This window comes from Megalobrama amblycephala, linkage group LG22 (assembly GCF_018812025.1).
Source record: "Megalobrama amblycephala isolate DHTTF-2021 linkage group LG22, ASM1881202v1, whole genome shotgun sequence".
Classification (NCBI taxonomy): Eukaryota; Metazoa; Chordata; class Actinopteri; order Cypriniformes; family Xenocyprididae; genus Megalobrama; species Megalobrama amblycephala.
Genome location: NC_063065.1, coordinates 17,948,264 through 17,974,313, shown reverse-complemented (window position 1 = coordinate 17,974,313; position 26,050 = coordinate 17,948,264). Strand labels below are relative to the sequence as shown.

General features: G+C 35.0%; 1 protein-coding gene across 2 annotated transcripts in view; it reads right to left on the bottom strand.

Moving 5' to 3' along the window:
• Positions 1-26,050, bottom strand: part of tpk1 (thiamin pyrophosphokinase 1) — a 92,876-nt gene that overhangs the window by 48,737 nt on the left and 18,089 nt on the right. For both annotated transcript variants that reach the window (XM_048174333.1, XM_048174332.1), the window contains exons 4-6: positions 16,978-17,047; positions 6,371-6,443; positions 640-735 (exon numbers count right to left, since the gene is read on the bottom strand). In XM_048174333.1, the coding sequence (XP_048030290.1) occupies positions 640-735; positions 6,371-6,443; positions 16,978-17,047 (239 nt within the window). The remainder of the gene's footprint in view (positions 1-639; positions 736-6,370; positions 6,444-16,977; positions 17,048-26,050) is intronic.

Sequence of the window (26,050 nt, the reverse complement as noted above, 5' to 3'; positions counted from 1 at the left end):
TGTGCACCAGGGTTCGGATGGCAGCGTTCACATATGTTCAAATGAACCGCACTTACCGAGCAATCGCACCAGGGTTTGTTTTAATCAACCAAACATGACAAGCGTGGATGCACCCTAAGTGTCCTAAATCAATACATTCTGTTCACACATAAGTACAGTATATGCTTTTAAAGTATACTCTTTTCGTAATAGGTACTCTTTTTTAAAAAGTATGCTAAAGTGTACTTCTTTTTCACAAGGGTAACTAAACCGGATATGGATTTTTTCCCCCCCCATTTCATATGTTATTTTCTTCTAAAGCCACATGTAACCAACAAAGTTTACTGTTGTTGTTTTTTTTGTTTTGTTTTTTTAGCACAATTTAGTCACAATTGGCAGGCAGGTGAGCCGTGTTCCATCAGGAGAAGATTAGTTTTTATGCTACAAATGCAAAGTAGTCACATGCGTTTCTGACTACCACCGAATGTGGTTTTAGTAATGCAATCACAAAACAATGATCACTTATAGTCTGATCACCTGAGATGGACGTTAATCCGAGGTGAAAATGGGGTGAAGAAGTTGAGGAGTGGTTCTGGAGCATAAGAGAGAAACATCCAGACAGACACAGAGAGATGAAGCTGAGGAGAGATAGAGTCCAACCTGCAATTTCTGTGCTTTGATCTCCTCCACCATAATGGCCAAGCACTTAGTGAAGTCTGTCAGATCTTGGTCCGGCGTTTCTGTTATCTTGCAGTTCTGGAGCAAAATAAGTAAAAGTCAGTATGTGTTTTTGGTAAGAATTTTGGTAAATGTTTTTATGAATGTCCAAGTATGAATGTCATGATGGGTACACTAATTGGTCAATACCTTTTTTCAGTACTTTTGCACATTTTATTTGCATGCAGTCTAGTTATGTGTTAAGCGCCAGATTCCACAAAGGATTTATGCAAATCAAAGAATACAGTAAATGGTTATTAGCGCAATGTTAATCGCGGCATGCAAATAGCCCTGTTAATATGGCACAATCTGTAATTAGCCTAATTTACATCGACAGAAGGAAAAAAAAATCATGGTAACTTTATTTAAATACTCTCTGCACATTTATTATCTCTTAAACTAATATAGAAGGATGTTTGTGATAAAAAAATGCATGTTTGGGCTGAAATACTGTGTAAAAAAAAAAAGTGATAACCGTTTAGTGTACTTACTCCTATTAAATCTTTTACACTGTGTTGACGACCACTACAAAATATTTAAATATTTCAGAATTTGATGTGACCAACAAAATCAGATCAAGTATTTTGCAACCCGATCTCACAGCAATTTCATACGTATTTTAAGAGGTGGCTAATTCGTACAAATTCGTTTCGACCTCACTCGTAAGAATTCATGTTTTTTGCTAAATCATATGTATTTTATGAGTTGCCAAATTCGTATGAATTCGTATGAATGACCTACCCCTAACCCCGCCCCTAAACCTACCCATCATTGGGGTTTAGACAAATCTTATAAATTCGTACGAGTGACGTCGTATGAATTCAAACGGAATTAGGCACCTCGTAAAATATGTATGAAATGGTCGTGACATAGCGTTGGTATTTTGATAAAAATGGGGTTAATAGGGGAAAACAACAGACTCTCTGATTGTTAAAAAAGTTTAGAAACTTTAGAGTTGATACACTAGTACAGACTGCCTTCTCCAAACAAGCACCTCATGTCACTTTTTGTCTGATCGCACTTTGTGTTTTGTAAATGGGATCTCTTGCTGTGGGAATTTTTTTGAGTGTCAGGAAGGGCAGAGGTGAACGTTGCTCGTTTCCAGTCTCGGTTCCCTCGAACGGCTGCATACACGTGGCCGTCGCAGGTGACTTCTCAATCGCAGCAGGTACCGCAAAATCCCGCATCTAAACGTCAGACGAGGAGCTTGTTTCTGTTGCGGCTTGATCTTTCCTTTATCCTCCAGAGCATCACTCTGGGTTTTATTCCTTTTCAAACCCATTTAAATTCAGGCGTCATGGTCTGTCAAACTTTGGCTCCCCCAAAAGCTGCATACACTGGCTTAGGAATGACATAAAAATGCATGTATGCAGGATTATAACAATGCAAATAACCTCTGGTGCTCATTACTTAGCAGATGGTTTTCATTCAAACTGACGTACAGAACACTAATTTCATAGACGGACCCACAGGAGAAGAGTGCAGTTAAGTGCTTTGCTCAAGGGCACAGTGGAGGCCTCTCTGTAACACTTCACTTCACAGGTTCACCAGCTTTGTTAAGAGCTTTAGCCACTAGACTGATACCACACCACACTGCACCTTTCCAGAATGACAGGAAGTCAGTGGTGTGAATCTGTGAAATCTACATGACTTGAGGAACTGAGTGGCCGGGGGACATGGCTGGAAAGGACAAATATGAATCTCAATCAGAAAGTGCTGTCAGCCCAAGTTTGTGTGCCAGATAAATAATATTGCAAGAGAGTCTGCATTATTGCTTAACATATTTTTTATATCAGAACAAGTGGTTTGGAGAATTGTTGGATATATTTATACCAGTCACTCAAAAATCTTTCACTGTTGTTAGTTTCAAACATCCTTGTTCACATTATTTAAAAACTCATGTAACTACATTAACTTAATTTAACTGAGTTGTTTCTACTATAAATGAGTATTGTCAGATTTACTTAACTGTTTGTTCAGTCAACTTAAAATTGCTGAGTGAAACACAACAAATTAATGTTGACATAAGTAACTGGGCAGTGGATTCGTAGTTCCCAGCATGCTTTGCAAGGGACTGCATTAGGAGAGTAAATTTAGGGATAAAAGTGTTTTTTTAATGTGTTTTTCAGTAAAAATGTTGTTTATATTAGTGTTTAATGTTCAGTTATGTTGGACATTTAGGAGTTTCTGTAATGTTTTTGAATTTTGTGGTTACCATTGTGCAGAAGAGTGGCACCTGTGTTTAGGCTGTGAGCACTCATACACACGTTTATAGACCGTATACAGCCACGCTCCTTTTTAGTGCTGCGCTCGTGGTCTTTTGACTTCTGGTTTGTATTTTCTTATGTATTTATGAATAATCTGCTCGTTTTCCCGGGTCTACTGACATTTGTTAAGACATCTGCTTTAAACATTACAATGCTCATGATAACTTTCATTAACTCTACAACAAGTAAATCCACTTCACCAGCTAATTATTCTTTGACAGCGATGCCATAGAAATGTACAGAGCAACCGCAAAAAACAAAAGTTCAAAGACAATATTATAAAGATAACAGCGTGCTTATTTCTCTGGCGCATAAGGTCTATACACAGTAAAATCCCCAGAGTTAAATCAACTCTGCTCAGAGTACATATGGTCCCTCTCTAAATAATGTTAAAGTAATGAGATAGTTAAGCAATTAATAAGGCTGTGACTAAAGTCAGTTGTAGTTCTTGTTTCTCTTTTCTTCAGTGATTCTGCTTGTTAACAGCAAGTACTCATCACTAATGCACAACCATTATTTAATTAATTGCTTAATTATCTCATTAACTTTAACTCTGCTTTAGTGTTACTTTAACACTATTTAGAGAGGGACCATATGTACTCTGAGCAGAGTTGATTTAACTCTGGAGATTTTGCTGTGTAGGATGGAATTCCTGCTCTCAATTAAATTGACTTTGTTCAATGAGTTATTATTTTGAGTGCATTTTGTAGAGCAAATAGTTAATTTAATAAGGTAAATTAAGTCAATAAATGTGTTCACCTTACGTAAACTTTTATAAATTTAACATAACATTATTAACAGGGGTGCACATAACTGGTGCGCAGGTGTGCATGCGTGGTAAAAATAAATGATGTGTACCAGAAAACATGGAGCGAAGCGCTTCTGAGTACCAACATTTTTGAGGACAGGGACACGTTTACTTACAGGAGTAGGATTTTTCTCCATCTCTGGTAAGATAGCAATCATGATGATAAGTGCGTTCATTAATTATTAGGTGTGCAACGGATCGCAGTTGATACGTGATCCGTATGGACCAGGCCCTGCGGTTCGGCATGCATGTGATTCGCGGATTAACTGCTAAGTTTAACCATCATAATGTGAAAGTTTATCATTTGGATGTGTTTTGTCTTGCCAATTTACACATTCAAACGATTTTAAATGCGGAAGAAGAGTCGAAAATCTGGATTTGCGCGCCTCACACACCCAAAGCGCGTGCACGCAGAGAGAGGGAGAGAGAGAGAGAGGCTTTCAGACAGCGCTCGAACACCAAATTAATTCTTATTTGATATTTACTTGCACTTGAACGGACACATACACACAAAATTTTGTCAAAATATCTGTCTCGGCAAGTATTCTCTCAGTTATGTCATAAGTGAACAGTTGAGAAAGAAACCAGATGTGTGTCAGTATATTCGGTCCGCGCATTCGGTCTTAAAGTGACAGCAGCCTAATATTCCTGCTGTTGTCTGTGTCATTAGTGTTAATAAAATAAAATCAAAACATCATCATCATCATCTACCATGTTCGAGAGCACAGAAGATAGTGAGGAGAGCAGTCAGGAGGAAAGTGATGACGACAACTTGTAGGATAAGAGTGTTGTGTAAAGTTTGAGTACCAAACAGCATCTCCAGATGCTCCCTTGAGAACCAGACCAAAAAAGTTATGTGCACCCTGATTATTAAATAAAATGCACATATAAATATTATGTAACAGTGACAAATTCAAATGATTGGTATTTACTCAAAGAAATGTTGTCAACTTTACTTGAATGTCTTTTGTTCATACAACTAAATTGTTATTTCTACAAATAACTCAATATAGTTGCGTGGAACCACTTGACACTGCTATTCTAAAGTAAATCCTAAAGTGTCTTAAAGGTGCCCTAGAACTTCTTTTTAAAAGATATAATATAAGTCTAAGGTGTCCCCTGAATGTGTCTGAAGTTTCAGCTCAAAATACCCCATAGATGTTTTTTTATTAATTTTTTAAAATGCCTATTTTGGGGCATCATTAAATATGAGCCGATTTATGCTGTGCAGCCCCTTTAAATCTCGTGCTCCACGCCCACGGAGCTCGCACTTGCCTTAAACAGTGCCTAAACAAAGTTTACACAGCTAATATAACCCTCAAATGGATCTTTACAAAGTGTTCGTCATGCATGCATGGGATTATGTGAGTATTGTATACTGTTATATTGTTTTCATTTGATTCTGAATGAATTTGAGGCTATGCTCCGTGGCTAACGGCTAATGCTACACTGTTGGAGAGATTTATAAAGAATTTGTGTTTATGAATTATACAGACTGCCTATTTTGGGGCATCATTAACTATGCACCGATATATAGGTTGCGGCCCCTTTAAATCTCGTGCTCCCCCGCCCCGGAGCTCGCGCTTGCCTTAAACAGCAAACACAAAGTTCACACAGCTAATATAACCCTCAAAATGGATCTTTACAAGATGTTCGTCATGTATGCTGCATGCATGCGTCGGATTATGTGAGTATAGTATTTATTTGGATGTTTACATTTGATTCTGAATGAGTTTATGGCTATGCTGCGTGGCTAAAGCTAACATTACACACTGTTTGAGAGATTTATAAAGAAGATTTATAAAGATTTATAAAGTTGTGTTTATGCATTATACAGACTGCAAGTGTTTAACAATGAAAATAGCGACGGCTCTCTTGTCTCCGTGAATACAGTAAGAAACGATGGTAACTTTAACCACATTTAACAGTACATTAGCAACATGCTAACGCAACATTTAGAAAGCAATTCACAAATATCACTAAAAATCTCATGTTATCATGGATCATGTCAGTTACGTAACAGTCAGTTTTATGTTGAGATTCGCCTGTTCTTCGGAGGTCTTTTAAACAAATTAGATTTATATAAGAAGGAGGAAACAATGGAGTTTGAAACTCAGTGTATGTCTTTTCCATGTACTGAACTCTTGTTATTCAACTATGCCAATATAAATTCAATATTTAATTCTAGGGCACCTTTAATAATTTTTGCTTCCAAATTTATCATCAATTTTACTGGTAGTCTACTGTATGAAGATTTTTTGGGTATACACATAAATAAACTGTAGTGTCCTGCACCCACTAGTAAAAATATACAAAAAAATATCAAAAACATCTGAATAATTTTTGGTTTGACTATATGGGAAGTATTGCTATTATAATTATGCTCAGTCATATGGTTAATCATATAGTAGATTTTTATTACTGCAGTGAGCATTTTAGCAGCCATAATGTTGCAAGAATACCTGAAAATCATTTTGGTCGTTCCACCATCTTTAAATATAACTATAATATTTTAAATAAAGGAATAAACCTCAAAATAAGAGTGAGATAGCAAGAATGAGTAAAAAAAGTAAAGAATGTGCAGAGAGAGTAAGCTTACCTTTTCTGTGTAAAATGCTTTGACCTCTGGCAGGATTGAATCAAAGTCTCCATTTATGTAGTCTGGGAGAAAACTTCATGGGAAGAAAGAGAGAAACTGATGTGAGTGAGAGTGGGAGAAGAGGGTGATGGGTAAAAAGGCACAATTTGTGCAGCCATCGGATCCTTTATTCATGTGAAATGAAGGTGCGTCTCTGACACGGGCCATGGAAAGCTTCAGTGACAGGACCCCACTAGAGCCATTCAACGCCTGCCAGTCACAGCACTATCTGTCCCCAGACATGACAAAAGCGACACAGACAGCCTCTTGACACAGTGAAGGGTTGAGAGAATTGATGCACACTGCGCCGTTGCCGTATACCTCACCCCAAACTTTTGCAACATAGATTTACGATATATATATATGGAGGCAATGACAAGATTTTCTCCGCTCAGATGGGCAGAGTATTCATTGTGAGAAAGGCAGATCATGTCGAGGCTTTTTTCATTTTATTCCCTGAGAGAAGAAAGGCAGCGTGGATATCGGTAGACATTAAAGCATAAAGACTCAATGTTGCGATTTCACGGTCCGCCGGGCGGTGCATGTAGCCGATGAATGAGCAGAGATGCGCTGCCGAGCTGGTTTAAGAATAACACTGCAGCGGATTACAGGAGCACTATCTTCATCTCACGGCTGAATCTGAAGCCTGACGAGGAGAACACCGGCTGTGTTAAAAACAGGTGTGGGGAACAAAGCCAGTCCAATAACACTAAATTGACATTAAGCTTGCTTAAGACAATCATCACTATTAGTACTGCTCATATTTGAAAATTAGTTATTCATTTAGTCCTTTTAATAATTGGAAAATAAGAAATTTAATTCTGTTTTTAATGACTTTTTACAGCCTTTTTAGAGGCAGCATAAATGGAATCCAATTATTGGACTAAACTATATATTAAACAACAATACTAAACAAACATTTTGAAAATGTCACTGACAAAAACTATAATGTGCATCTTTAACTAAATGTCATGAACAACAAGTCAATAATTAAACTGATGTTTTACTTAGTTGCAAAAAAAAAAAAAAAAAAAAGTCGCTGTTTGGATTTTAATAGGCCAATACTTAAGAGTCTATGAATGGATAATTATTACAGTGCTTATTATGTTTCTAGCATGTTATATATCTAGCATGTTTTTTTTTTTTAACCCCAACAGATAGAGTGTGTAGCTCTTCATTTCTTAACCATGTATTACCATGTTTGGTCAAGATCTTGTATTGACAATGCAAGAGGTGAGCACTGTTTAAAGTCTACTTCAGCACATCACAAAAACTTTCAATTAAGTAAAGGCCAGGAGGTGCCAATTCATGTGTAAAAATGATTTTTTATGATATATGATATAATTTGAGCCTGATAAATCTTGGCATTGTCATCCTGGAATATGGCCATGATACGTCTTCCTACATGGTTGTTTAAAGGTGCCATCGAACGTTTTTTTACAAGATGTAATAAGTCTAAGGTGTCCCCTGAATGTGTCTGTGAAGTTTCAGCTCAAAATACCCCATAGATTTTTTTTAATTAATTTTTTTTTTTTAATAAAAACTGCCTATTTTGGGGCATCATTAAATATGAGCCGATTTATGCTGTGCGGCCTCTTTAAATCTCGTGCTCTCCGCCCACGGAGCTCGCGCTTGCCTTAAACAGTGCCTAAACAAAGTTTACACAGCTAATATAACCCTCAAATGGATCTTTACAAAGTGTTCATCATGCATGCGGTATGCATGCGTCGGATTATGTGAGTATTGTATACTGTTATATTGTTTTCATTTGATTCTGAATGAATGCTCCGTGGCTAACGGATAATGCTACACTGTTGGAGAGATTTATAAAGAATTTGTGTTTATGAATTATACAGACTGCAAGTGTTTAAAAATGAAAATAGCGATGGCCCTTGTCTCCGTGAATACAGTAAGAAACGATGGTAACTTTAACCACATTTAACAGTACATTAGCAACATGCTAACGAAACATTTAGAAAGACAATTTACAAATATCACTAAAAATATCATGATATCATGGATCATGTCAGTTATTATTGCTCCATCTGCCATTTTTCGCTATTGTTCTTGCTTGCTTACCTAGTCTGATGATTCGGCTGTGTACATCCAGACGTTAATACTGGCTGCCCTTGTCTAATGCCTTTCATAATGTTGGGAACATGAGCTGGCATATGCAAATATTGGGGGCGTACACCCCGACTGTTACGTAACAGTCGGTGTTATGTTGAGATTCGCCTGTTCTTCGGAAGTCTTTTAAACAAATGAGATTTATATAAGAAGGAGGAAACAATGGAGTTTGAGACTCACTGTATGTCTTTTCCATGTACTGAACTCTTGTCATTTAACTATGCCGAGGTAAATTAAATTTTTGAATCTATGGCACCTTTAAGAACTGAAAAGCTACACACTCCATCTTTTAGGGTTAACAGAACTGTAGCCACATATACAACATGCTAGAAACATAATAATTAATGTAATAATGATTTGTTCATAGTATTTGCCTTTTAAAATCCAAACAGTGACTTTTTTTTTTTGGCCGGGAAGTGTATGTGTTTGATTCACTAAAAAGAACTGATTCAATTGAATCATTCATTCAAAGATCAGAACACTGGTTGTACAGTATCTGTTTGATTCACTAAAAAACTAATCACTCACAAGAGTCATTTGTCTTAGAGTTGGACTACAATTGTTGTGCTGTATGTATTTGATTCATTAAAAAGAACTGATTCAACAGAACCTTTCATTCAGAAATCAGAACACTGGTTGCACTGTATCCGTTTGATTAACTAAAAAAAAAATACTCACAAGAGTCATTCGTTCAGGATTTGGATTACACAGCTTACACTGGCTCAATAGAACCATTAGTTTGAAAATCAGACTACACTAGCTCTGCTGTATGTTTTTGAATCACTAAAAAGAACAGGATCATGACATATATTTGTTAGTGAATTGGAGCACACTACACACTATGTTTTTTATTCACTAAAAGGAACGGCTAATAAGTGTCATTTATTAAGGAATTGGACTACACTGATCACGCAGTCAACTTTGCGTTGTAGATTCACCATCAAGTAGTTCAGGAAACTCTGTCCGACTATTTTAATAGAACATTCTGTCCATAATGGTGGAAAAAAATATGAAAACCTTTAATGGAACCATTAAATGTAAATCTAAAAGTGATCAAGCATATTACATCATGTTAAGATTCAACGTAGTTATAATTTGTGCACATACTAATTGTAATATAAGCCTGTACTAATCTTTCTGCCAAAAAAGTCGGATCATTTAGAACACTCCTGGCTTTGATCCAGGGTTCAATGTGCGAGAAAAAGCAATTCAAAGCAATGAACAGTTTTAAAGTTTCCTGTTGTGTGCGCTCCAACAGACTCTCCGTTAAACAGGAAACCATAAATAACCCTCAGCAGTGACAGTTCTGCGGCCACATTAAGGTGAAGCTAAATGAAACCTTTCCTTTTGACATTTTATCAGCAAAACAGCTCTTCCCACCGCAGAGCTCAAATTGGAGGCAAAATACACCTCTTTTACATTCAAATTAAAGTGTCACTTAAAGTTAATCGTAACGCAGGGACTATACCTCGTTGGGAAAAAAACTCGATTTGTACCGGCACAGAGAAAATTAGAATTAAGAATTGAAGTAATTCCAGAAGGTCAAGACCAACGCCAATGGGAGAACCTGAGACCAGACACCCTGTCACATCAGATGCTTCATTCATTTTGTCACAGCCCAAAGAGACAAGACAGACAGACGAGATCACAGTTATTGCTCTGGCTTTCTTGTTTTTTCCTTGTTACGCACTCTAAAATAACATCAATGAGGATGTGGGGAGGTGAAAATCAGGCTCCCAAGTGACATTCAAGAAAAAAAACCCTGAAAATTGGGCTCCCAAGTGACATTCAAGAACAAAACTACATGCAAATCCTTAAACATCTCGTATTTTGAAGCAGCCTCTCTTTGCTAATAAGCGATGTGTCTGTTCATCAACAGGGGAGCTTCGTATTGGCTTCATTTCGCGCAGCACAAATTTCGCTCTATTTTTTACGTCAATAAGCCCACTCAGGACTTAAATAACAGATCGCCTGCTTTATGCCTGGCAGTTTCACACCCCCCTCAGAAGACCCCTCAAGAGACCTCTTCAGCTGTTGCTTCATTACAGGCAGTCTGGTCGAATCATAAAGCCACCCCTCCTGAGTGGATCATCTGAACAGACGATCAGCTTTTGATTATGCCTCAGAGTTCATTTTTGACTCCTTCATAATCAGCAAAGGTCACACAAGTACTTTTGAATAACTACAGCCGCGCAACAAGTACCGAGCTGAAGTACTGTACATTACTGTGCGGAGATGACGTACTCTGTGTCAGATTAAGCATACTAAACTTCCCTGCTTCATATTATGCATGGTCACAGTAGGTTTTTGAAACTCTTTTAGTAAGCATTATTACTTATTTCATATGCGGACAGACTAGCCAATCAGAACAGCAGTAATTTACATATAGAAGTAAAAAAAAGAAAAAACAGGCCATTTAATTGTAAGAGAAAATAAATCACAATACCAACTAGAGCTGCACGATTAATCATATCGCAATCGCGATGTCAAGCTTGTGCGATTATATGACGCAAAATGCTGCGATTTTATGAAATAAAATATTAAGTTAATAAATAAATAAAAAAATAAAAAAATACATGTGTGGACACAACAACTCATTATCTGAGAGCTGTTTGCCCATTTTATACACCGCTAATAAAAAGAAGACCAGTCAGTTTCAGTTTAGGCAGTGGCATGTGTGGCGCGCACGGTCATGACTTTTCCGGTGTGCAGCGCAGAGAACGGGTAAAGATGGATGCGGAGCAAACGGTCACTGAACTGGTGGCAAGAAAAAACGCTACCTCTGTTATATGGCGATATTTTGGCTATAAGATTAGAAACCCAGATTAGTAGTGGTTGAAGAGGAAAGGGGATTTAATTCGGTATCGCACGCAGCGCTGTTATCGGTGCGCACATGACGCACATACATACAAGGCTGGCGCGCACAGAGAGAGAGAGAGAGGCGCGTTATAGCTCGCGAACTCCAAATTGATTTCTCTTTCGCGTCCTCAGTGCACTTGGATGGTCACATACACGCATTATGTCAGTCAAAATACCCCTCTCAGCAAGTATTCATGTAAACACATTCAGTTATGTCTTAATTGAACGAGGTGAGAATTCGGATGTATATCTGTCCGATGTGTGCGTGCATGGGGTCTTACTCTTAAAGTGACAGCAACCTATAAATACCTGCTGTTGTCTGTCATGTAAATCAAACAACAAAACACAGCTTTAACAAATATTAATCTATATTGAATTTATACAATGAACAGTGTCATTTTACATTTAATTATTACATTTCTGTGCATGAAAATTAATACTACAGTTAGACCTTATACTTTATTTGTAACTTTATGTAGTATTTATCTATGCTTGTTGAAATTGGTGTACAGTATTTGTTCTTTTTACAGTCTGTTCACTTGCCTTTAATAATGTATTATTTAGGCTAGCAGTTTATGCTATGGTATCAGAATAGTTAAAGTGGGCTAAGTAATAAATGCAAAGTTAAGTTACCCCCATCCAATTTTTTTTTTTTTGTGCTGATCCGAAAAATGATCCGATCTGTGACGTCATAACCGTGATGTGATCCGAACCGTGAGTTTTGTGATCCGTTGAACCACTACAGATTAGTAAAGAAACAAATATCTTAAATGGGATTATAACAAGTTTGCAGTAATGCAAAGATGTTATTTAATTTCATAAAAATATTTTAATTTGAAAACGTTGTGCATTTGTTTGCTGTTGTTGCTAGTTTGAGTTGAGAAATACACATTTCAGCATTATCAGTAATCTGTGTGTGTATTTTCATTGAGAACCAAGCAAGATGACTCATGATACTATTTGTTTATTATATCGCTATCGCAAATCGCAATCGCAATATTGACCTCAATAATCGCAATATGACATTTTCCCCAAATCGTGCAGCCCTACCAACATTATAAATGGGCTATAAGAGGAAAATAAAATGTTATAAAAGTGCAAAATATTACAATAAATATAGAACTCGTTACAGAAATGTACAGAACAAAAGTTTTTCTAATCTTTTATGGGTGAGAATAATCTCTTATACTCAACCAGTCCGCATTTATTTGATTAAAAATACATTACAAACAGAAATATTGTGAAATATTATCATAATTTAAAATAACAGTTTTCTATTTGAATATATTTTAAAATGTCATTTATTCCTGTGATTGCAAAGCTGAATTTTCAGCATCTTCAGTGTCACATGATCCTTCAGAAATCATTCTAATATGGTGATTTGGTGCTTAATAATTTCTTATTATTATCGTCAATGTTGAAAGTAGTTGTGCTGCTTAATATTATTTGGGCAATGTGACACATTTTTAGTATTCATTGATGAACAGAATTTTAAATATATCTTTACTGTCACTTTTGATCAATTTAATGCTTTCTTGCTGAATAAAAGTATTAATTTCTTTTAGAAAAACACAAATATATAATATAAATAAATAATATAATGTTTATATAATGTTTATAATATAAATCTTTTAAAAAAGTTATGAAAGTAAATATGCTGATTTTTTATATTTGGGGAAAAAACAAACAAACAAAAAAAACATTCACCACTTACTAGTGAAAAGAGTACCATAGCTATTAAACTTGTCTGTCTCTGAGCTAAACATAAAAACAGTAGCGATTTTAAGAGAAATGTATTAATATACCAATCTAACAGCTAATAAGACATCTGAACATTGGAAGATTACCCAGAAAGCAATTACTGTTGATAATCCAGCCAGTCTGGGACTAGAAACCTGTTCCATAATAATGGCCGATATCATCTGCAAATTGCAGAATAAAGCATGGTATGTTTCATGATCTCCAAGCAATAGCGTGTTCACTGCTTCAGTTTGAATAAAGCTGAGCTTTCTAAACTAATCAAAATGTACCAGGAAAGGTCAATGTAGTAATTACATTTAAGGTACTGTGAGATAATAACAGGATGTGTCTTGATCTGGGCACCAGCTCCTCTGAAGATTTCCCTCCCTGTCAGCTCCTGTTTGCACAGGGAGATTAAAAATGAATAATCACTGTGGATGCATGTAATTAGGCAAGGCCAGAGGTCTGCCAGACATATGAAATGTGTTCTGGTCCTGCATCAAAAAGACTTCTGGGAATGATCGCTGGTCTAAACCAATCAGCTTTTGCCCACATATGAGTATAAAACAACAAGATACTACAATGTACAGACCGATTTGCAAGCATCATTAGTTACACACTGTAGGTTTTGGTCAACTCAGCAATTTTTAATTAAAGGGATAGTTCACTTCATCAATTATGCACCTTCACAACTTTTGAACATAATGAAGGCTATACAATAGAAACAGACCACAAATTAAGTTGTTATTCATTGATGATCCTATCCTCAATGAGCTGGGGTCACGTGAGTTGAACTTGACAGCTGAATCATTGACTGGTTTTGTGAACTGGATTAACCAATTCACTGAAGAGATTTGAATCATTTAGGCTGGTTTTGTAAACTAAAACAACAAATTCTTTGAAAAGATCTGAATCATTAGGCAATTAATGATCTCAATTAATTAAAAAGATTTGAATTATTCAAACTGGTTTTATGAACTGGACCAATTTGAATGATTCAGATCTTTGTAATGAATCAGTTATTCATTACAAATATCTGAATCATTCAGATTGGTTTTGTGAACTGAATAAACCAATTCAATGCAAAGATCTGAATCTTTCAGACCATTTTTGTGAACTGAATTAACCAATATATTGAAAAGACTGGAATCATTCAGACCATTTTTTTTTTCAAACTGAATTAACCAATTTTGAATTATTAAGATCAGTTTTGTGAACTGGACCAGCTGATTCATTACAAATATATGAATCATTTAGACTGGTTTTATGAACTGGATCAACTGATTCACTTGAAGATCTGATTAATTTAGAGTGATTTTGTGAATTGAAATCAATTAATTCATAAAAAAAGGATTAAATTATTCAAATCAATTTTGCGAACTGAATCAACAAATTCATTGAAAAGATTTAAATCATTCAGATCAGCTTTGAACTTAATTCATTGTAAAGATCTAAATTATGTATACTGGTATGGAAATACATGAGGGTAAGTACAAAGTATAATTTTTGGAAAAACTATCCCTTTAATTCCTTCAAAAATGTTAATTCCTTAATTTCATCAAAGGAGAACTAAAAAAGCACTGCGTCTGTTGATGATATTCATCTCCAAATATGGAATATTTTGCTTGTTGCTCAGACCCAATTAATTTCCAGCGAGTAGATATTCCCTAATGACAACGCATATGGCTAACTGTCTGGAGAAGGCTTCTATACTCCGTTCTGGCAGCTCTGAATAAAATCTACAGATGACAACAAAAGCAACCAGAGTAAAGCATTGACAGGTACAAGAGAATTGATGGATGTGACATGGAACAGGGCCTGCTGTATGTGTGCATTCAAAAGATATTGTTTATTTTTTGGAACGTCCTTTGAGGTGTCTTTGGCAGTGCTGCTGCAAACTGATAAGCTCAAAACAACAAGCTTCTGACGATCGCAGTCGAAACATACTTTACTGGCAGTGCGCTGAATGGATCATTAGCTCCCTACGAAGACATTCTAACTCTCTTAAATATGCCTGCCATCACAATAAACCAGCTGTTTTGAAGCAGCAGCTCAGTTTATTGTATGTGGCTTAATACATGTCTATATTATTTTCTCATTTGCTGTGTTTTCAATCTTATTTGAATAATTTTACTGGCTCAAGCTTCTTAAAACCAATATCATGTTTATCAATTTCAGATTTAAAGAAGTGCACTTGTCATGTTGTTTGTTTTCAGTAATTAAAAGATTTTAACAATCATTGTGATGCCGTAAAAAAAAGAGAGTGGCTATTTTCAATCTGATTCAAGATTAAGAATTTACTATTTTCTTTTGTTTCATGCTGCTAACTTTAATTAAGCTCTATCAACAACACTTGTTGTATATGCTTGATTATTACAAAAATGTATTTCCACTTGTCTCTCCTTTCCTTTAAAAAAAAATGCAAAAATCTGGGTTACATAAAAAGCACTTAAAATGGAACTGAAAAGGGCCAGTTCGTAAACATTAAAATACTCACTGTTTCAAAAGTATTCATAAGCAATATGCATATTAATATGATTTTAGTGAATTGCTTACTAACCTTTTCTGTGTGCATCCAATTTTACAAGTTCGTTGCCATTACAACATAACACTAAAACCCTAAAATTACCTTAAAAATACAATAACTACTTTATAGCTGACATAATACACAAGTTTTAACAAAATAATTAATGTACTGTGCTTTAATTAAACTATAACCTTCACATTTCTGCTTTTTAATATCCCAAAATCAGCCTCATACAGTAAATTCCTCATTTTATTATTTATTTTTTTGCTTTTTGCAAATTAAACAGGGGACAAGTCAAAATTACCTTTTTCAGTAATCTACATTAAACCACAAAGGCTGTTGATTAAGCTTAATGGTTAGTTCACCCAAAAATGAAAAGAAAAAAAGGATATTTTTTCTAACAAAACCACATCCTTCGCTTCTGAAGCATGTTATTAACCCTCTAGAGCCGTATGGATTACTTTTATGATCTATGGATGGGCTTCAAGTTAATCAGTTATACTATTCACTTCCATTATAAAGCTTGGAAGAGCCAGAATATTTTTTAGTATAACTCCAATGTGTTTGACTGAAAGAAGAAAGTCATATATACCTAGGATGGCTTGAGGGGGAGTAAATTATGGGATAATTTTCATTTTTGGGTAAACTAACAGTTTAACTTGTACTGAACTTGGAATATTCCTTTAACAAAAGACAAAAATTGGCTCAAAATTCATAATCTTTCCAAATGTAAAGACAGGGTAGCAACATAGTCCGTACGACTCATACACTATATTGCTAGTCAATGCCTTTTATTTTTTTATAGTGTTTTTTTTGTTCCGACAGCTAAACATTCTTTTTAAGGTGCCAAAATAACAACATAGGAGTTTGGATGGACATGAGGGTGAGTAATTAATGACAGAATTTTAATTTTTGGACTAACTATCCCTTTAAATAAACAAAAGCTCCAGTATGTGTTAAGTCCCATCACTCAGTTGTGATTTCTGTGCTTGGAGAGTCTGCAATTCAGCTTTATTTTTAGGTGGTAGGATGAGAAGTGGACCCAAAAGAAAACAATTGAAAACCGCTCAGGAGAGGAGAGAAGAACCCAATTTGGAGGCCTGGAGATGAATCTGGCCTGTCAGCCACTGACAAAAGGTGATGGATTAGGAGTTAAGTCCTCTGAAAGCACTCTGCAAGCAGGATACTCCTGAGGCCTCCTACAAGTCCAGCAGTTCTGAGAATGAACATGTGCAATGACACCAAAACCTTGACATCACCAGATCCATCTCTGCCCTCCGAGTCAATAGTGATGGGAGCCAAAATAGGTTCTCACCTCTCACGCCGACCCTCTGTGAGCCGGTACAGATGATTGGCACCTCCGTCGGCACATGCCCGGATCTTGGCTGAAACGGCAAAAAACAGAAACAGGAGGTGTTTAGATGAATCCTTGATCTGCTTCATTACAACTCAGATCTCGAAGCAAAAATGAGTGAAGAGATAAAGATCATTGAAATCACATTATATGGCTATACGTTTGAAGCCATTTCAGAGCCCATCTCGGTAACTGCTGACATGCTGAAATGAAAACAAATAGATTATTCTAGATCATGGCCAGGCTGACAGTAATGGCTCCCTTGTGCCTTTCGCGAAAGCACTAATCATTTCAGGATGAAGGTCAGTCTGTCCTGTCAGGATCATCATTGATTCTGATAAGCATGGTGAGACTTGTCATTTTCAAGGTAAGGCCAGTAGGAAGCTAAATCCAGTTAAACATGCCACTGATTTTGACGAGGGATATGACAACCAAATCTACATAATAAATATTGATCTGTGTAATACATTACATGTCATATAATGATGTCTTTATATATTACCTTTGATATGAAAATGTGTATAAATAAACATTATTTTTATTTTATAAATAAACAAATATTTAAACATTTTGCATTTTCATTGTAGGCCTATATATATATATATATATATATATATATATATATATATATATATATATATATAAATGTATATTGCAATACAAATATATATATATATATATATATATATATATATATATATATAATTTATAACATTATATACAATATAATAAATATATAAAAACATAATTGGTATGTTTATTACATACAAATAAATAATAACTTAAAATTATGAAGATATACCACATGAAATGTGCATAAAGCATATTCATAAGGCATATATATTTATATTTTGCAATACATTTCTGATATAATATTAAATGCAATTAATAGAATTAATAATATTTATATTTATCAATATTTTTATATTTATAAATTAATATTTAAACAAATAAATATAATAAATAAACATGAAAAATATTTAAAAGTTTTGTAATATATATGATTTTCATTGTAGGCCTACATATAAATGTATAATGCAATACAATAAACTATATCAATATTTTATATATATATGTGAAGACTTCAGATGCAAAAGCCTCTAAGTGCCATCTGAAATTCTCTTCTAAAATGAGTGTTTTTATCAGGCTGCTGTTTTAATTTGAGTATTTTCACTTTATTGGCAGTTAATAGATCCTTTTCATTACCGTTAAAGTGATATTTATACTATCTATCTATATATATATATATATATATATATATATATATATATAAAATATATATAATTGTTATTTTTTTTTACATACAAATAAATAAGTCAATCAATAATAACTTCTTAAAATATGAAGATATATACCATTTAAAATGTGCATAAAGCATATTCATATATATATATATATATATATATATATATATATATATATATATATATATATATATGAGCAATATCACACGAGTAGCCGTGCGATATGGCTGCTGATATACAGCCATATCGCACGGCTACGAGTGTGATATTGCGTTTATACAACAGTTCGACGGCACGAGTATGTAAATAAATAAGAACAACGGAGTGTCTTCAAAACCCTCTTTTGTGCAGCACTACTTCCTTCCGCCACGGATTCAAAACTCAAGTTGTCAGTTGAACCGAGCCTCCGTTACTAACTCTAAAACGTCACTTTAGAACTAGTAACGAAGGAACGTTGAGTCGCTTCATTGAAACACATTGAATTTTGTACAGTATTAGAGAGAGAGAGAGAGAGAGAGAGAGAGAGAGAGAGAGAGAGAGAGAGAGTAGGCTATTACCTGTGTCTGGTATATTGCATTACATTCATTCTTCAAGTCGATGTCCATAATATTATATCCTTTATACAAGTCCGTTTGAATGTCCGCTGAGGAAAGCGATCTTTGTAATTGTCATTTTTTACAGCTTTGGGAATTTTCTATAACATCCATTACACCACAGCGCTAAAACAACTTCCTTTTGCAAAAGTTCCTTTCAATTTAAAAGTCTCTTGTGCGTCACTGACTCATTCTCCTGTAAAGTGTTGCCGCCATCTAATGGCGTATTAATGTAATGTTCACTCAATCCATATTACTCATTGGACATATTTATATAAAATAATATTTATTGAACAACAAATAAGCACAATTGAACAGTTCAGTCAAACATAAAGCACTAGTTATTAAAAAAAAAAATAGGTCACCATTTACGCTGGTATGTGGATTTTACAAATATTTAACGAATGAAAAGGATTTTAAAGAGCTTGTGACAAAACCTCCTAACTCCATTGGATCCTCAAACTGTCAATCAAGCCTCATTAATCTGCCTCACCTCCTGAATGAAGTGCGCATGCAGTTTGGACATCTCCTCTGTGCAATGCAAAGGTAAATAAAGATCTGATGTTTGAAAAAAATTGTAAAGCGTTTTCTTTACTCAAAAAACCATATGTTTATAAAGTTCATTGTTTTAAGTATTTGAAGAGCGGAGAAGAGTCTGATATCTCCCGTCTAGTTGTAGCCAATGTGCTATATAAGGATGTAACGTAACGTTTATTATTATCAAATTTAATATAGCACAATTCGACTTGCTCTGGAACAAATAATAGATTAATAAGACCAAAGATTGCCCGTTCTATGTACTCAAATTGAATTTTGTCTCATGTTTAACCACTATAAGAGCCAGCGGCAAATCCCCGAGGCACTGGCCGAGATGAAGCTGTTCTCGGCGGTTACAGAAGCACTGAACGGCCGCTGACGCACTCGAGCTCGCATCTCCGAAAACGTCAAAACAAATTGTAAAATAGGCGCTGTTATTAAATATGAGTCACATATTTCAGGTCTAAACAACTACATTCTCGCCTTAAAAAACTATTAAAACTACAGTTCGTGGTACAAGAAGTAGTATATGTAAAAATTACGGTTGATTTGATCGGCCGCCATGACGGTGTCTCTCTATGGCTCTGATGACGGTCACTTCAAGCGGAGTGATACAAACGGTGAAAAGGCAGTAGGAGTGCTGTTAATCACTGAAATATCGCATGGCTATCAGCCAACCAGATTCGAGAACCAGACAGAACTGTTGTATAAATATATATATATATATATATATATATATATATATATATATATATATATATATATATATATTATTTTTTTTTTATTTATTTTTTTTTTTTAATGCAATTAATAGAATTAATATTATATAAAATATATTATTAATATATTTATATTTATCATCAATATATTTATAAATAAATATTTTAAACAAATAAATATAAATATTTAAGTAAAAACAAAACAATAACTATTAATAAAATTATGAAAAGACGTATTATGACAACCTTTACAAAGCACTATATGAACAGGCTTCAAGTGAAGTGTTACCTGAGATTCAGTTTTAGTTTGTGAATTCAGTGCAGGCTAACAAATCTTGGAAAGATGCCGCAGCATATGCTCAGTTGGAAATGCACAAAAAAAAAAAAAAATCTAAAAGTGACATTAAAATGTTAATCCTGCCAACTTTGAAGTCTAACATGAGCAGAAGTTCAGAGGAAGCGCTCTTGACTTTTTGTAGCTGATGAACTAAAGCACCCAGATGTGGGATTCACTCTCTAGACAACAGCAAGAAGTAACAAACAGGAATTTAAAACACTGCGCATTTTCACTGAATAAATTAGTTATTTTAAACCAGGTGCTTTGAGAGTGACTGCTTTCCTTTGAAGACTTTTCTTCCTCCATTTATCAAGTAGCTTGGTTATAAACCTGCAATCCTATTATTTAAAACAACACAAACCCAACGGTACTGCATTTATAAACAAACAAAAGTGACTTTTATGTTTTGTTTTGTTTGTTTTTCAAATAAGTTACGTGAAAAGGGGGGGGGGGGGGGGGGCATTTCACGGTTGCTTGAAACAAAGATGTTTTTCTGGGACAATCACTCAGATGTTATGCTTATGAGAGTGAGGAATTGTCACAAAGATCATGTCATGACGAAGCGTAATCTTGTCAGCACAGTTGGTTTATGGCCAAGCGTCAAGGGAAGAGAATAGCATCATATGCCTCATGAATAATGGAATGCGTCTGCAAGACACTGCAGCAATCCTAATGGACACGATGGCTTTGGGCATACTGTTAAAACAACTTTTTAGGATAAAAGCATGAGGAGAATTAAGGGAAAAAAACAACAGTTAAACACCTGTAGAGATTGGTAACACAGGAGGGGATGGAAGCGCTTGAACAACAAAAGAACATTCACATTCAATTTACACGCCACCTTCAATGACTGAATACGATTCTGCACTCGTGAAAATGTGATGATACACTTTGTGAATGCTTGTAAGGGTCATCTTGCTTTGGATTCCAAACAAATGACACTTCTGTTGCCCTTGCTGTCTGTTCTCCCACTTGTCTAGACTTCTAAACAATGTCTTAATAGACTACATTCTACAATATCTCAGTCAACCTTGCATTTGTACTGCAGTGTCTGCAGTTTAAAGGCTATTCTATGTCAATTACTGACTGACATAAGCTACTGAGAGTTTTATGATGGGATTTTTCAATAAGTAAAATAAAGCCTGTGGTAAACATAACTTGACGATATATTGACGTTTTGTTCTACAATGTACACTGCCCACACTCACATCCCAAGCTCTCTTATCTAGTTACTTATTAAAAATGTTTTCAAAAAATGGACATAACTGCGTTTTCACTACGGGTGTGTTATCAAAGAAAAGTTCTGTTTACCACAGGCTTTATTTTACACAGAAATCGGGAAAAAAAACCATTATTAAACTCCATAGGAAAATCTCCAAGGAACCAGCGGTGAATTAGTCTTCCGGGTTCTGACATCATACCTGCACCACTCGATAAATCAGCAGGGCATTAACTACACAAAAATAGGGCTGTCAATCAATTAAAGATCAATGAATAACATGAGAAAAGTCTTCAACTGAACATTCTATTATTGTAACAAGAAAACTGAAAAGATGTTAAAGGTTTTTTGCATTAAATAAAAAAAAAAAAAACTTATCATAGCAAAGTAATGGTATCTATCCTTCCATCCATCCACCTGTCTATCCATCCATCATCCATCCATCCATGCTGATAAAAGCCCCTAAATGAATTTAATGAATTAAGACATTAAAACTCATCTTTGATCACCAAAATGAAAAATGTAAAAAAAAAATTCCTGTGAAAAAACCCCCCAAAAAACTTCATACCTTAAAATAGCTTGAATGTAACTCTACACCCTTGCATTTAGTATATGTGGACCTATGAATATGCTAATTAGCCCCACCTCCACTCACTTGCATGAGCTCAGAGATCCACTCGGTCAACTTACTGAGGTAAATGCTGCACAATGGTATGGCTTTTTTTTATAATGCTGGACACAAAACTGTAATTAATGATTAGCATTTTGCTTGACTATGTTATCAAACAGATAATAATGTGTTAAACCATGCTCCCATTCGCCATCTCAGTCTGCCTTTCTAACAATCAGTATCCTTGAAACGCTTCGCACAACTCAGAACATCAGTGGAGAAAGGAATATAGTTCAGCATTGTAATATACATCATACAGTACACCCACTATATTGATAAATCTACCCGAATTTTTATATCAATATACCGGTCATGGTTAATGATATGCTAAAGCCTGCCAGCACATTGACGTGATTGGTTACAAGGTAGTTTGTGATGTCACAAACACCAGCAATTTCAAACTGTGTTTTTGAAACTGTCTTTAGTTCACTGAAGTTTTAAACAGAAATACTCAGCAATGGTGTTGACTTTGAATTTGCACATGGTTTGTCTTAAAGCATATTAAAAACACGACATAGACATACAGTATAAACAACATTAAAACTTGATTTTCAACACAGGGGTACTTTAAGATTATTTAACATTAAAAGAGTAGTTTGTTAGTGCAAAATGATAAAATTATTAATCGAAAAAGCAATAATACACATTGTGTGTATATATATATATATATATATATATATATATATATATATATATATATATATATATATATATATATATATGTATGTGTGTGTGTGTGTGTGTGTGTGTGTGTATGTGTGTATATATATATATATATATTTATTTTTTTATTTTTTTATTTATTTTTTTTAACAATGGTGCAAGGTTCACGACTCTCTGTAATGTCCCACATAATATATACTTACAAAGACACAAAATCATTTTCTCTTCAGCTGAAAATATGCCTCATGATGATGCATCCAGGCCAGTAATTCATTAGTTCCCAGACAGCTAAATTGGTCTGGAAAAGACATCATTATTTGTTCATAGTGTGATTACATTGGCGTTTTCAATGCAGTCTCGGGAGGTGAATCAAAGAAGCTGTTCTGTAAAGATCCCATCAAAGTAAACAGCGTGCAACATCTCTAACCGGAAAACAGGGCGTAATTCAGTGTAGCCGCGAACTCCAGCTAGGAGCAAGACTTGAAAGCTCCGGGCTGAATGCAAATGACTCATTATTTCGACACCAGGCAGATATATTAATATGAAGACTTCAATAAAATGAAGACTTAACCACATGCAGAGCACTATAGGCAATAGTATAACATCCTTGGCCATGAATCTTGAGAATCGACGGCACTTAAACTGCTTTCAGTTTTAAATGTGCTGTGAATATCTAACCTGTGGGTTCAATCACAGCTGCAAGATGACATGATCTGCTTTGCCTAAAGCTTTGAATTTAAGTCAAACAGGTAATGAACAAAGAATCAGTGAGTCATTATAATCAAAATTAATTTAATCTATAAAATGAATTAATTTTGAACCTAAAAAAAGAGTTTGCGGTGGGGCCTCCTAAAGTAAACAACCAACCATTCTCACTTTTTAGTGAGGCAGCATTACGACGGACGGAGATGCTGGAGGGGGTAAATCATCTTTGAATTCTCACTACTGAAGCCCTGGTGCAGGACAGATAACCTTGTAAATAAACACTTCATAATCCACCAGCGGTGCTTCCTCTTCCTGTCATGAACTTTTGCTACTCGGTCGGTGTTTTATGGGGGACAAATATTGATGAGGCAGACTTTGCTGTCGCTGATTTAATGTCTTTTGGCAGCGGAAGTGAAGTGAAGCCTGTGGCCTCTGTAAATCAAAGAGGGCTGAGTGGTCAACGAGCAAAATGGAAGGTTAGTTTGCCTTTTAAGCTGCCTTCTTTATGCCTTCTTTATGAGAAAAAGAGAATGAGTACAAAACTTTTAAATTAAGTCTATAATTTTGTTTTTCCTTTGAAATAAGACGTTTGAGCAGAATGTATTTTTAATAGACTTTTTTTACAGTCATAATTCATTTGATACTTGCTGTCTGTTGCAGAAGGCATTTCTCCTTCTAGAGAGCATCTGATTGGACAAAAACCAGTGGAGTACAAGATGAGTCATCAATATTTTAACTCCATTTTCCCGGAAGAGAAAAACAAAATTTTAAAATGTAAAAATTACTGTTCAAAAGTTTGGGGTCAGTAAGATTTTTTTAATGTTTTTGAAAAAAGTCTCTTGCTCACCAAGGCTCACCAAATACAGTGAAAATATTGTGAAATATTACAATTGAAAATAACTTTTTTCAGAATACTCAAATTTTTTAAGTAAACAATAATTATAAATAACAATTAAGTCAAACTGAAAAATGTTTATTTAATGTTTATTAAAGTCCACTGTACTTAAAACTATTGTTTACCATACATAATGTTTCTCATTTTTCAATTATATTGATGCAGTGGTTGTAAAACCCGATAAGTTCAGAATACTCAAAACATTAAAGTAAACAACTCAAAAATTATTTTAATAGAACTTAAATTTATTTTGTACTACACAAACTTGCTAATTACAATTTAATTTAAATATTGAATAAACTAACACCTAGGGGTCTATCATACACCCGGCGCAATGTAGGTGTTTTTTGCTAGTTTCAGCCCGAAGCAGTTATCATTTTCACATCCTGCGCCATGTTGTTTAAATATCAAATGTATTTGTGCCCATTTGTTGTGCTGGTATGAAAACGAGGTGTTTTCAGGTGCACTGTTGGCGCAAAATGACTGCGCCATTGACCAACTGAAACCTGGTCTAAAGTCAATGCCGCAATATTTGTTTTGCTATTTAAAGTGCGCGTTAGTAATATGCGCCTATATGCGGGTGCACAACTCATGTACATTCTGCTTATTACACACACACGGATGCGCAGCAGCACACAAATATGCCAAATATTAAAAATAAAAGGATTACAATGTAAAAGATTATTATTGTGTGCATAAAGATAAAAATGTTTTGGTGGAATCCAGCTTTTCCAGTAGATGGTCTGCTTGCGTGCTTTAACTTTGTGCATGAGCAGATCTGTTTCCTCACTTGAGAAGCATTCAGTTTTTCCGCTTGCAAATTCCGCCATGTAAATAGTGAAACCACCATGGCGTGAATGCAACTGGGTTTTAAATGGAAAGGGAGATGTGACTCTGATTGGTTTATTGCACGTTACACCTAAAACACACCCATTACTCATTAAGAGAATAGGAACAACCATTTTAGACCATGCGCCGGACGTGCCAACAATTTTTTTGGTCCTTAAACTACTAAAAGTGGATTCAAACATGCCTTAAAGGTGCCCTAGATTCAAAAATTGAATTTACCTCGGCATAGTTAAATAACAAGAGTTCAGTACATGGAGTTCATACAGTGAGTCTCAAACTCCATTGTTTCCTCCTTTTTATATAAATCTCATTTGTTTAAAAGACCTCCGAAGAACAGGTGAATCTCAACATAACACCGACTGTTACGTAAAAGTCGGGATCATTAATATGTACGCCCCCAATATTTGCATATGCCAGCCCATGTTCCCAACATTATGAAAGGCATTAGACAAGGGCAGGTTTTAACGTCTGGATCTGTGCAGAGCTGAATCAACAGACTAGGTAAGCAAGCAAGAACAATAGCAAAAAATGGCAAATGGAGCAATAATAACTGACATGATCCATGATATCATGATATTTTTAGTGATGTTTGTAAATTGTCTT